Source organism: Syngnathoides biaculeatus, chromosome 9, assembly GCF_019802595.1.
Source record: "Syngnathoides biaculeatus isolate LvHL_M chromosome 9, ASM1980259v1, whole genome shotgun sequence".
NCBI lineage: Eukaryota > Metazoa > Chordata > Actinopteri > Syngnathiformes > Syngnathidae > Syngnathoides > Syngnathoides biaculeatus.
In genome coordinates, this window is record NC_084648.1 from 2,763,509 (window position 1) to 2,776,079 (window position 12,571).

General features: G+C 41.3%; 1 protein-coding gene across 1 annotated transcript; it reads left to right on the top strand.

Moving 5' to 3' along the window:
* Positions 1–4,970: 4,970 nt before the first annotated feature.
* acp5a (acid phosphatase 5a, tartrate resistant) lies at positions 4,971–8,484 on the top strand. The gene is made up of 5 exons (XM_061829699.1): positions 4,971–5,270; positions 5,343–5,542; positions 5,657–5,781; positions 7,021–7,366; positions 7,432–8,484. The coding sequence occupies exons 1-5, from the start codon at positions 5,186–5,188 to the stop codon at positions 7,669–7,671; spliced, it is 996 nt and encodes a 331-aa protein (XP_061685683.1). The 5' UTR covers positions 4,971–5,185; the 3' UTR covers positions 7,672–8,484.
* The last annotated feature ends 4,087 nt before the right edge of the window (positions 8,485–12,571 follow it).

A 12,571-nucleotide genomic window follows, 5' to 3' on the forward strand; every position in this document is an offset into this window, starting at 1 on the left:
TTGAGACCATTGTGACATTCATTTCTTGAATGTGCAAAAGAGATTTGAGAATAGATGGAGTTTGTTTGAGTGTGAAGTCACACACCGCCATGTTGGTCGAAACATTTGTCTGTCCCTGTTCTTATTGTTTGAATGGGAAATCCTGTTTCAATCGCTAACATGGAAGATAAACATATTCTAACAATTTGATTGAAAATTTGCCATCTCTACAGTGCTGTGAAAAAGTATTGGTCCACTTCTCAAGCTTATATTTTTGCATCATTTCCCCATTTTATGATCTTCAAACAAATGTAAATAGACAAGTACAACCAAAGTGAAGTTAAAATGCTTTCTAAATTGTAACTGAATTTATTCAAGAAAAAAGATAAGTAACCTCACCTTGTGTGAAAAAGTAAGTACCCCATTGCAGTTGTAGCTAATCACAATTTTGGGTTAATTTACACTGATCACACCCAAGCCTGATTACCTCCAGACCTGTTTAATCAAGAAATCGTTTGAAAAGAATCTGTCCTGACAAAATCAAGTGTGACAAAAAATCTTTTGAAAAACTGCAACAAAATGATACGATGCAAAGAGATTCCAGAAAGGTCGAGAAATACAGTACTGTATGAGTCTGTAAAGAGGTACAAGACCTTTCTGAAGCTTTAGGATTCCAGCAAACCATTGGGAGAGTCATTATTTTCATGGAGAAAATAGGGAAATACTAGTGAACGTTCCTAGGAGTGGCTGGCCTACAAAGATTATCCCAAAATAAAACTAAGAACTTCTAAAAAAACTGTAGGCTTTCTTTGACTCAGTTACGATCTGTGTTCATGACTCAGCAATAAGGAGGAAAATGGCATCTATGACAAAGTTGCAAGGCATAAACCACTACTGACTGTGTTTGTGCGCGCGCACAGTTGAAGGGAGAGTTTTAAATACACTGCAGAATCTTTTTTTTGGTCTCATTGAAGTCAAATCAAATTAAACCGCTCCTTTCAGGTCAGTCAGGATCACCAAAATTATTTCTGATAAATGCCACAATAATGGCAGAATTTCTGAAAGAATTTCATATTTTGTATCCTTCCATTTTCTGAACTGCTTATCCTCACAAGGGTCACGGGAGTGTCTGAGCCTATCCCAGCTGTCATCTGGCAGGAGGCGGGATACACCCTGAAGTGGTTGCAAGCCAATTGCAGGGCCGATGGAGACAAAAACAGTTGCACTCACAATCACACCTCGGGGCAATTTAGAGTCTTGTTTTTGGGTTGTGGGGGGAAAACAGAATGCCTGGAGAAAACACATGCAGGCACGGGGAGAACATGCAAACTCCACACAGGCGGGTCTGGGATTTGAACCCTGGTCTTCAGAACTTTGAGGTTAACGGTCAAAAGTTTGCATACACAAATAGTACTATGTCTTTAATCAGAATCAGCTTTATCGGTCAAGTGTGTAACAACACGAGCAATTTGTCTCCAGTAGTCAGTCCCGCCCTGGTACGACATTCAGAACAAACAAGAATAAAGATCAACAGACATTCAGTTAAAAAAAGACCATGGGGAAGCCCCAGATGATGAGGTCATGACTTCTTGGTTAACTGAAAATGTGAGTTAATTGATGGCACACCTTGATGTATTTAATCAAAGACTCCACTTGCTTGTTCGAAATCATGGGAAAATCAAAAGATATCGGCCAGGAAATCAGAGAAAGAATCATTGCGCTACACAGGTTTGGCTCATCCTTGTGTGGAATTTCCAGATGTGTGAAGGTGTCACATTAATTCTTTGAAACAATGGTACGCAAGTATAAACATCATGGGAATGTCCAGTCATCACGCCGATCAGGAAGGTGACGGGCTCTGTGTCCCAGAGATGAATGTGTTTTGATCCAAAAATTGCAAATCAACTCCACAACAAAAGCTAAAGACCTTGTAAAGCTGAAGACTGAAATGGGCTGAAAGCCTACTCACTAAGAATGAAGCCATCAACTCATAAAGAAACCAGATTACAGTTTGCAAAAAAGCACCAAGACAAAGATCTTAACATCTGGAGACATGTTCTGTGGTCTCATGAAACTAAAGTGGAGCTATTTGGCCATAATGGCTGTTACATCTGGGGGCAAAAGGGGGAAGTTTGTAAACCTGAGAATACCATCCCAACTGTGCAGCTTGGAGGTGGCAGCATCATTTTGTGGGTCTGTTTTGCTGCAACAGGAGTTCGAGCTCTCCATAAAATACACGACATTATGAAGAAAGAGCATTACATGGACTTATTAAGGCAACATCTCAAGACATCAGTCAGGAAGTTAAAGCCTGGGCGCAAATGGGTCTTCCAAATGGACAATGACCCGAAGCATACTGCCAAAATGGTTTAAAAGTGGCTCGAGGATAACAAAGTCTAAGTAGCGTGACCATGGAGTTCAAAAGGAAATGCTACTTCATACTAAGGAAATGGATGTAAACTTTTGACCTTGAAGAAAATAACATGAAATTCTCTCAGAAATTCTCTCACTCATTATTGTGGCATTTGCCGAAACTGACTGACATGAAACAGGTGAGGTTTGGTCTGACTTGTTTTTGCACAGTCTATGTAAATTTCTGGCTTCAACTGTGTGTGTGTGGATTTAAAGGATTACAGGATTTAAACTCCGGATTTCAGAACAGCGAGGCAGACACTCTAACCAGTCGCCTGCCGTGCCGCCATATATGTTAGTGTGTGTGTGTAATGTATATATGCACAGTGCCGTGAAAAACTTTTCGCCCATCCTGATTTCATTTTTTTTCCTACATATCTATCAAACATACAGAGGTTTCAAATCGTCAAACCAATTTTAATATCTTTCAGAGACCATCCAAGGGAATAAAAAAGGCAGTTTTCAAAGGACAATTCAATTACTTATTTATGAATAGAAAAAAATCCAAACTTTGCCGACCCGCTGTAAAAACGTAATTGGCCCCCTGACCTAATAACGGCAGCAATATCCCGATACCAACCATTTGCGATAATTGGTGATGAGTCTTTCACATCGCTCTGGAGGAATTTTGTCCCAGTCTTAGCAAAATTGTTTCAACCCTGCGATGTTGGAGGGTTTCTTGGATGAACTGCCCGTTTAAGGTCACACAACAACATCTCAATTGGATTTAAATCTGGACCTTGACTTGGCCACTCCAAAACGTAGTTTTGTTTTTTGAGCGATTCGGAGGTGTACTTGCTAGTGTGTTTCGGATCATCTGGCTGCATGATCCAAGAGGGTTTGAGTGCACTGACTAATGATTAGTTCTCCCACAGGAATTTCTGGTAGAAAGCAGAATACATTTTTCCAGCAATCACAGTAAGTTGTCCTGGTCCTGAGGTGGCAAAGCAGCCCCAGACCATCACACTGCCACCACCATGCGTCACTGTTGGGATAATGTTCTTTTTATCAAATGCTGTGCCATTTTTATGCTATACACCTTCAAAACAGTTTTTTTTTTTTTTCCAAATATGAGATGAGCCTTTGTATTCTTTGCAGGGGTTTTTACCTGGGGACTCTCCCATGGCCATTTTTAGACAGTCTCTGTCTTATGGCAGAGGCCAGCAAACCCTGCAGGTCTTTAGGTTTTGTGCACATTTTTTTTGTGTGCCCTCCTGGATGAGTCTTTGTCACACTCTTGAAGTAATTTTGGTGGTTAGTCCACTCCTGGGACGGTTTTCCAGTGTGCGAATGGCTTTGACAGTGGTTTGCTGGAGCCCCAAAGCGTTCGAAAATGGCTTTGTAGCCTTTTCCATACTGATGGATCTCAATCACCTTTTTTTTCTCATTTCTTCTTGATTGTTTTTCCATCATGTGATGATGCATTGGTTCTTGCAGGCAACTTCACATTCTCTGACAGATTTTTATTTAAATGATTTCTTGATTCAACAAGTATGGTGGTAATCAAGTTTGGGTGTGGCTCCTGAACTCACCTTTCTCAAATTTGCGGTTAGTTACAGTGACTGCGATTTAACAATTGCTTTTTCACAGAAGGTCTGAGACGTTTGGATTTTTTTGTGCCTTGAGAAATTCATTTGTCATTTAAAAACTCCATTTTGTATTTGCTTGGGTTGTCTGTGATATTGAAATTGGTTTGATAATCTGAAACCTTTTCGTGTGATATGCAAAAAAAAATCAGGAGGGAGACACTTTTTCATAGCACTGTATGTTATATATACAGAAAACGTGTATGTATATATATATATATAGATAGATAGATAGATAGATAGATAGATAGATAGATAGATAGATAGATAGATAGATAGATAGATAGATAGATAGATAGATAGATAGATAGATAGATAGATAGATAGATAGATAGATAGATAGATAGATAGATAGATAGATAGATAGATATACAAACACGCACACAGAGATCTCTCTCCCCAAATATAAAGAAGAAAACCAATTAGCAAAGATCATGAAGTAAACACACTACATGGACTAAAAATGATGGTGCCGGCTAGATCTGGCTGCTGTGTCTTGAGTTTGACACTTGTGAGAACATCATCTGTGATGCCCAAGTTGATCCAAAAATGGAAGTACAAATAAAAATGGCAAAAACGTAGCAAGACACAAAGTGAAGTGGAAATAGTGGCGTCTGGAAAAATTTCTACAATAATAACCGTCGTAAATCATGAGGTCTAGGCCAGTCTCCAATCCCAAGACTCTTGTCAGCCAGCATGTGAGCATTGGTCATGCCTCCGTGGCGTGGCCCAGCTGATAAAACGGACGAGCAGGAGGAGCGCTCCTGCAGGACGAAAGGCCCAACCTCCGTTTATCCACATCACTTATCAGCTGTGAGTGATATGATCCGTTTCTAGCTTCACACGCTCCTTGCATGGATGTTTGTGCTTATGTCAGGCAGGCAATGTTTCTGACCTTCTCACCCTCGTCTGCTTCAAAAAATGCCTGAGTAACTAATCAGCTTCAGTTGGAACATGTCAAGTTTTGCTTGCAGCCAATCACAAGCCACTGTGAGGAAGCGACCGAGTCAAAACAAGTTCCAGGCAGTGATGAAGGGTCCAGGAAGCGTAGGCGTGCACACCGAGCTTGACAAACTTTGATCTGTCACACCTTTTCCTGTTCCTGTTTTGAGTTTTGTGTTCATGTTTTGCATTCGCTTGAGTGCTGTGGTTAGGTCTGCTGCACAATGATGATCTGATTTTATCTCGTTTTGTTTTTATCTTTGAAGATGGCACTGATTCAAATAGCCATTGTGCTTGCCATCGTTCCTTCAGCCTACTGCTATGCTGCTACTTTGCAAGACTTGGCCGGGGGTGAGTACTGTGTTACTGTGTCACGGGCATTTTTCACATTCTTGATAAGATTTGTTGTGTTTCTTCTATCAGCTAACAGGACCTCCATTAAGTTCCTAGCATTGGGAGACTGGGGCGGTTTACCTTACCCCCCCTACATGACTGTGGTGCAGAGTGCCACTGCTCATGAAATGTCTAAAGTAGCAGAGCAGATGGGAGCGGACTTTGTTCTGGCCCTTGGTGATAACTTCTACTTTAAAGGTGTGGACACAGTGGATTCTCCGAGATTCAAGGTCAGGCCCAGAGATAGCAGACACACTTAACAATTGCTTTTTGGAAGCGCTTTTGTACCCAGTCGGTGGTTCTGATTTGTTGTCATCTGAATAATAATTGAAAAAAAAAAACAGGACACCTTTGAAGCTGTGTACACAGGAAAGTCCCTCAATGTGCCCTGGTACGTTCTAGCTGGCAATCACGACCACGCGGGGAACGTCCAAGCCCAGATTGACTACACCCAGAAATCTGCAAGATGGTAATAAAAATGTTCCATTTTATCTGTCATAGTATGTTTATAATGCGTGTATGTGTTTGTGTGGAGGGGAAGGGCTGGGGGTCGGAAATTAATTGCAACCTGACTGTTCAATGCCCGGAGAATAAAATGACCTGGATGAATGACAATATTCAGACATCCAATTTAAAAGAAATAACAGTGGTTCTTGTAGGTTTCGGCTTGTGAAATTGACTTTGAACTCTACACTTGCCATGTACAGTTTATACAAACACAACCGGAGCACTGTCGATAATCATCAGGGTGTATGAAACATTGACGCTTGATAGTAAACGCTGGTGTTTTTTCTGACCTTTGTTGTTGTTTTAACAATGACACTCTTTCAAGTCTTGTCATCGTAAGACAATTGAGCATTTCATTACAGAACTTGAACTGAAATTTAAGATAGGCAGCAATGCAGTACAACTGTTATTTTTCCGGACTTGTTGCCAGGGAAGGTAGATGGAGCTAAATTCAAAATTGCCCTACGGGGAAACGGATGAAACTAGCTTAGTACAGTACATGTAAAGATTATGTTAATTTTGCAGTTGACCCACAGCTAGTCTGTATTGCATCTAAAATGGGAAATCAAAGAAATGCAGGAACTGATGTGTCATGGTCTCTAGTGATTATTACATTACATTAGTTCTTGATGTTAAAATGACAAACTGAAAGTTGCATCTGCCTTCAGACAATTTAGAGCTTTAAATTGGGTATAAAAGTATAAATTTGGTTTTACACCTTCTTCTTCTTCTTTTCCTTTCGTCTTGTCCCGTTAGGGGTCGCCCCAGCGTGTCATCTTTTTCCATCCAAGCCTATCTCGTGCATCTAATCTCATCAAATATGGTTCTACACCTGTCCATGAATATTCCTAGCATTGCAATGCACTGCAATACAGTATTCGTTGTATTAAATTATTTCTATCGTATTTAATTAAAACACTCAGAGGTAGGAAGAAAACCACTAAAAAACAGACATAACTGTACATTTCTTTGTAATGGTTGGATGTTCTTCCCATCTCTAAATTGAAATGTTCCTTCTTACATTAGGCTAAAATCAAAAGTGATCCTTAGGCGCAAAAGATTTTCCACCCCTGGATTAAACACTGCCCTTCAAACTAATTCAGTGCCAACCTTGTCAGTTCACATGTGAATGAGTCAAGAGGTTTACTGTGCAACCGAAGTTGCTTGGTGACTGTTTGTTGACTTGATTGTTATCTATAAGGAACTTCCCTTCCTACTACTATGAGCTGGACTTCCGCATCCCCAAAACGGACAAAACGCTGACCATCATCATGCTTGACACTGTAAAGCTGTGTGGGAACTCTCTGGACTTTGTGGATGAGAAGCCCAAACGCCCCATGAGTGAAGCAGATGCCAACCGGCAGGTGAAATGGCTGGAGGAGAGGCTGGCTCAGTCAAAGGCCGATTTCCTCCTCGTGGCCGGTCACTACCCGGTGTGGTCAGTGTCCGAACACGGGCCCACCGAATGCCTCCTGCAGAGGGTCCGCCCGCTGCTGCTCAAATACAACACTACGGCCTACTTCTGCGGCCACGATCACAATCTGCAGGTAAGCTCCTGTAAAATCCACATCAAAAGTCATTCTTGATTTTGAACCCATCTCCTTCCTTGTAGTACATTTATGAGTCCGGGGTGGGCTATGTCGTGAGCGGCGCCGGAAACTTCCTGGATCCGGATATGCGCCACTGGAAACGTGTCCCCAAAGGTTCCGTCAAGTTCTTCACTGGCCGCTTTTCCACCCTGGGAGGCTTTGTACATGCGGAAGTCACAAATACCAAGATGATAGTCACCTTCTACCAGGCTAAAGGCACTTCTCTCTTTCGCGCAGTGCTCGCACCGAGGAATGGCAAATAGGTGACATGGGAGCTTCAACTTTTTGCGCCAAAATTTAGCATGGCGTCATCTTTTTAAAAATGTTTAAAATTCCAATTTTATCAAACATTTTGCAAGGGCTGATGTTGCTCTAAAGAGGGACACCCTAAATAAAATGGCCTTTGCCGCTGCAAGGGTTCTTTCTGCATTCTTGAACATTGTCAATTATCAGCACTGCTGAACTGTTTTGACTATAAACAAATTTACATTGTGCTGTCAGTCAAAAAAAAAAGAGACTCGAACCCCTCATCGTGTGTTTTCTGTCAAAGGGAACTTAGGATAATGGTGGCTTTTTCTGGTGAGGACTTGTACAGTGAAAGCCTTGTACTGTACATCCTTAACTTGAAAAAAGTATCCATCAATTATGACTGACATAAATTGTATGTTGGTAATGTACATAGGTGGCATGTCAGAAGATTAGGCTCTTTTCACTTTTAATTTTGTTGAAATCCTAAAATGAGTTGCGAAGAATTTTGTTTGTATATTTCTGGTTGCGTCCATATCATTTACAAGGAATGCATTCAGTAATCTTCCATTGCTTTTCAATTTGTCCGTGTCATTCTTTCTTGTATGTTTGTTTTATGTATGGTAAGGTCCCAAATTTGGATAACCCTCCAGTAAGTCTTGTTTAGCACCCGTATGTCTGCTGGTACCGATGTTTATCTGTGTTCTGCTGTAGCACTTCAGTCAGAAGGATTGTGGTGTTCTTGATATCCATCTAATGGTTGCACTTGCAGACAGTCTGCGTCCGTAAGCCAAATGGCTGTTAGTGTCACTTGTATAAATAAATATCCATTTTGACAAAACTTGATCTTATCACTGTGTGCTTAGATATACACTACTCACAAAAATTAGGATATTCCACTTATGGGTGAAATTTCATCATGAACCTAAAATGCACTAACTTTTACAAATCATCTGACATTATTTGAGCCATGAATTGATGAACGCGTTTTCACGGCCTTCCTCTTCTCTGGCATTTTGTGACTCTTCCAGTCTCCTATAAAACCTACTATGCTGTGACACGAAGATCAGTGGCCACTTTCTTCTGGAAATATTCGGTCTGAAGCCTCACAATTGTGAGGTACTGTTGTTAGGTGTCATCTATTAGGTCTTATGTCAAAGTGAACACCACGGTGGAAAGGAATTTAGATTAACTAAACCAGGAAATGAAGTGCTTTCGCCACATTCCAACCACAAACTGCTGTGTTGGGAGGTTTTAGGATGGACCAATGCAAAGTAGAAGATATATGATTTGTGGTTTTCACAATTCTTAGCAAAAATCTGAAAAATGCAGTGTACATTTGTATTCAGCCCGCTCTCCCTCTATACTTGGAGTGTCACCTTTTGCTGCAATTACAGCTCCAAGTCTTTTGAGGTGTGTCTCTACCAGCTTTCCATGTGTACCGTAAAGACTGAAATGTTTGCCCATTCTGTGTAAAATAGTTCAAGCTCAGATGGATTACATGAAGAGTGTCCGTGAACAGCAATATTCAAGTCTTGCCACAGATGCACTTTGACTGGGCCATTCTAACACATGCTTTGATTTAAACCGTCTCCTCATTGGTCGGACTTTATGTTTAGGGTCATTTTCTTGCTGGAAGATGAATCTGCATCCCAGTCGCAAGTCTTTTGGAACCCCTAGCAGGTTTTCTTCCAAGATTTCCCTGTATTTCACCACATCCTTCTTTCCATCAATTCAGACCAGTTTTCCTGTTGCTGTTGAAGAAAAGCATCCGTATTTCACATTGGAGGACGTGATGAGCAGGTTAGCTTTGCATTCAAGCCCCGAAATTGGAACTTTTGTCTCATTTGACCAAAACATCTTCTTATGCCTATTCTTCAAAAAAGTCTTTCTTCTTGCCAGATTAGTCGAGTGTACACCTTAATTGTCATGTGGACATATTTCCCCACCTGAGTTGTGGATTTCTGCATGTCCTCTTGAGCTGACCATGGACCTCTTGGCTGCTTCTCTGACCAACCCTCTCCTTTCTTGCTCTATTAATTTTAAGGTCGATGGCCATGTCTTGGTAGATTTGCCTCTTTCCCATACGCCCCCCCCCCTTCCCCCCTCATTTTTAGATGGTAAATGGAACAGTTCTCCTTGACATGTTCAAAGCTTGGAATAATATCTGATAAGCATGCTTGGAAAATGGACATGGATATGGATTGCGCTAAATTGTAATTACGGTATCAGAGTACACGGTGTTAAATACAAATGCACATCACACTTTTCAGATATATGCTGAAAATTTAGAATTTGTCCCCAGTAGTTGGAGTCAGTGTAGTATGATGAGGGACAGCCACTGTGACACAGCACATAGACCACACTATGGAGAGTCATTCAGCAATGAAAGGTTACCATTAATGCGGTAATGCTGATACAATGACAATTGTGCGGATAATACAGAGTCCTCAGTCAATTTAGAGCATTTTGCAGTGACTAATAGTGTGATAATCTGGTACAGTGTTTGCTACCTCAACATCTTCTGTGACAGGCCATGCTTCCTCAGCAGCCACAAGAAGTACCGGCATATCCTCTACTTGGACTTTTTTTTTTTTAGGATAGAGATGATGTTGGTCTTCTACGCCAGGTCCTGAGAGACTTTGGTTCCTGGGAACTTGAGGGCTTTGACATTTGACAGAGAGCATTGGACAACGTGAGGGGAATACTCTTTCAAGGCAGGTCAATTCTCAAATCAAATACTCTCTTAAATTTTGCTGTTAATCTCCTTGGTAGAGAACATCAAGTTGTGCAAAACTACTGAAATATTGAACGGGACATTTTGCATTGCAGTATGACGTTCACCTCAGGTGAATTTTAGGTTCATCCTGAAATGTCACCCAAAAACCAAATAGTACCCATATGCTTTTGTCATCAGTACAGTAGTCTTTAATTTCACTAGCTGCTTTATTCAGGGTATCATTAAGTGGCTTGTTTAGTTTGTTTAGGGTTTTGTTTAGTCACAAGGCCAGGATGTCTTTCATGGTCTGCTCGGCTGCACCTGGCATGCCATCTGAGAATTGGGCTGATTGGCAGAGATTCAAAACAGGCTAAACTTAGTCCACTTAGTTCCCTTGAGGGAGAACAGGCTTAATTTATAGTACTTTACCCCTTCCTTGGGTGCCACTGAATTTGAGCTTTCATTTACAGGTTCACTCAAAAGATCACTTTCATCCGTAGTGATGCTCTTGCGCTATTTCTTTGTCTTCCTCTTGTCTTTCTGCAGCTTTAACATTTGTTGAACGATCCGATCAGGGTGGGTGAAGAGCCTATTGGTGCCATGCCTGGCAGAGTCAGCCCGAAATCCGGTTAAGCCATCAATTGTGAATAATGGAGAGGTGAAGATCTCTTAATCCTTACTGGTGTAAAGCCACGACTGCACAGTGTATGACTCACGAAAGTCTCAGCTCACCTCCCACTGCTGAGCACACACTTTTATCTCCCTTCATTCCTTGCATGCTTTCAGGTTTGCTGTCAATGCTTTACAATGTTTAACTACTACATGTTGACTATTGTATGTCAATTCCATTCACAGACGATCCAGTACACAAGCTATCTCAAAGCACGTTACCTAGGGAGCAAAATCTATGTACTCTAGGTCTACTTAAACAGGTTGGGTTCAGATAGAGACAGGTGGGGTTGAGAACAATGCAAGGGTGCTTTTTATTCGTTTTTAGGTGAGGGGGTTGGTGATTCTAAGTGCCACTGACTGACTGACTGGGGGTCTGGAAAGTTTATTTTTAGTTTATTTCCTTAAAGGGGAAATCCAGTGCTTTGGATGAACAATGTACCAATAGGTCATGTAATATGTACTCTAGTTTGACAATGTGATGTTAAATCCTCTCTCATTTAATAGTGTTTTGAGAAGATTTTTATCGACAATTACAAATTTTCAGGGGCGCTGCCATTTTTGCGAGTCACATAACTTATGTGCGCGGATGTGACGTGTAAGGTGCCGCACCAAAGGCTCGATTACATTGTGCCCAGCGCTGATTTTTCAGATTTATCCTCATCTGATGAAGAAATAGCAGTATCGGTTGATCAGGAAGACGGAGGAATACTTCCATACAGATTTGAACCTGTGACTGTAAATAATGTTGAATATTTGGATGGTTCTTTGGGCAGAATAACACCGGAGTCTGATCACTCGGAGGCCTATGCGCGGGACGTAAGTTCATAAACAAAGGCTCCCGGAGCTCCAGGCCGGAAGCCGCTCTGTATGGAAGTATTCCCCCGTCTTCCTGATCAACCGATACTGCTATTTCTTCATCAGATGAGGATAAATCTGAAAAATCAGCGCTGGGCACAATGTAATCGAGCCTTTGTTCCGGCACGGTACACGTCACATCCGCGCATGTAGATCATGTGACTCGCAAAAATGGCAGAGCCTCTGAAAATTCGTAATTGTCGATAAAAATCTTCTCAAAACACTATTAAATGAGAGAGGATTTAACATCACATTGTCAAAATAGGGTACATATTACATATGACCATGCAAAGCACTGGATTTCCCCTTTAATGTGGAGATGGACAATTTGTTTCACGTCACTAAAAGGAAAAGGAAACATACTCAGTACAAAAACAGTAGCAGAAGCAGTACATAAACGTCAGGCATGTGCACAGATATTCTCACGGGGAAGTTCCCAAGCTCCAGAAAAAGGGGTTTCTGTCTGTCTGCTCCAGCTTCTTGGATGTTCTCCCTTTCTCTCTTCATAAAAAGTACATGACAGTTTTACGTCAGAAAAAAGCAGGACAATTTGAAATAATGGGTTTGCACGCTTCCCTGTGCCTGCGTGGGTTTTCTCCGGGCACTCCGGTTTTAAGCGTGCAAGCTAAATAAGAACTACGCTACGCTATGCATAGATTCTTGATGATCGT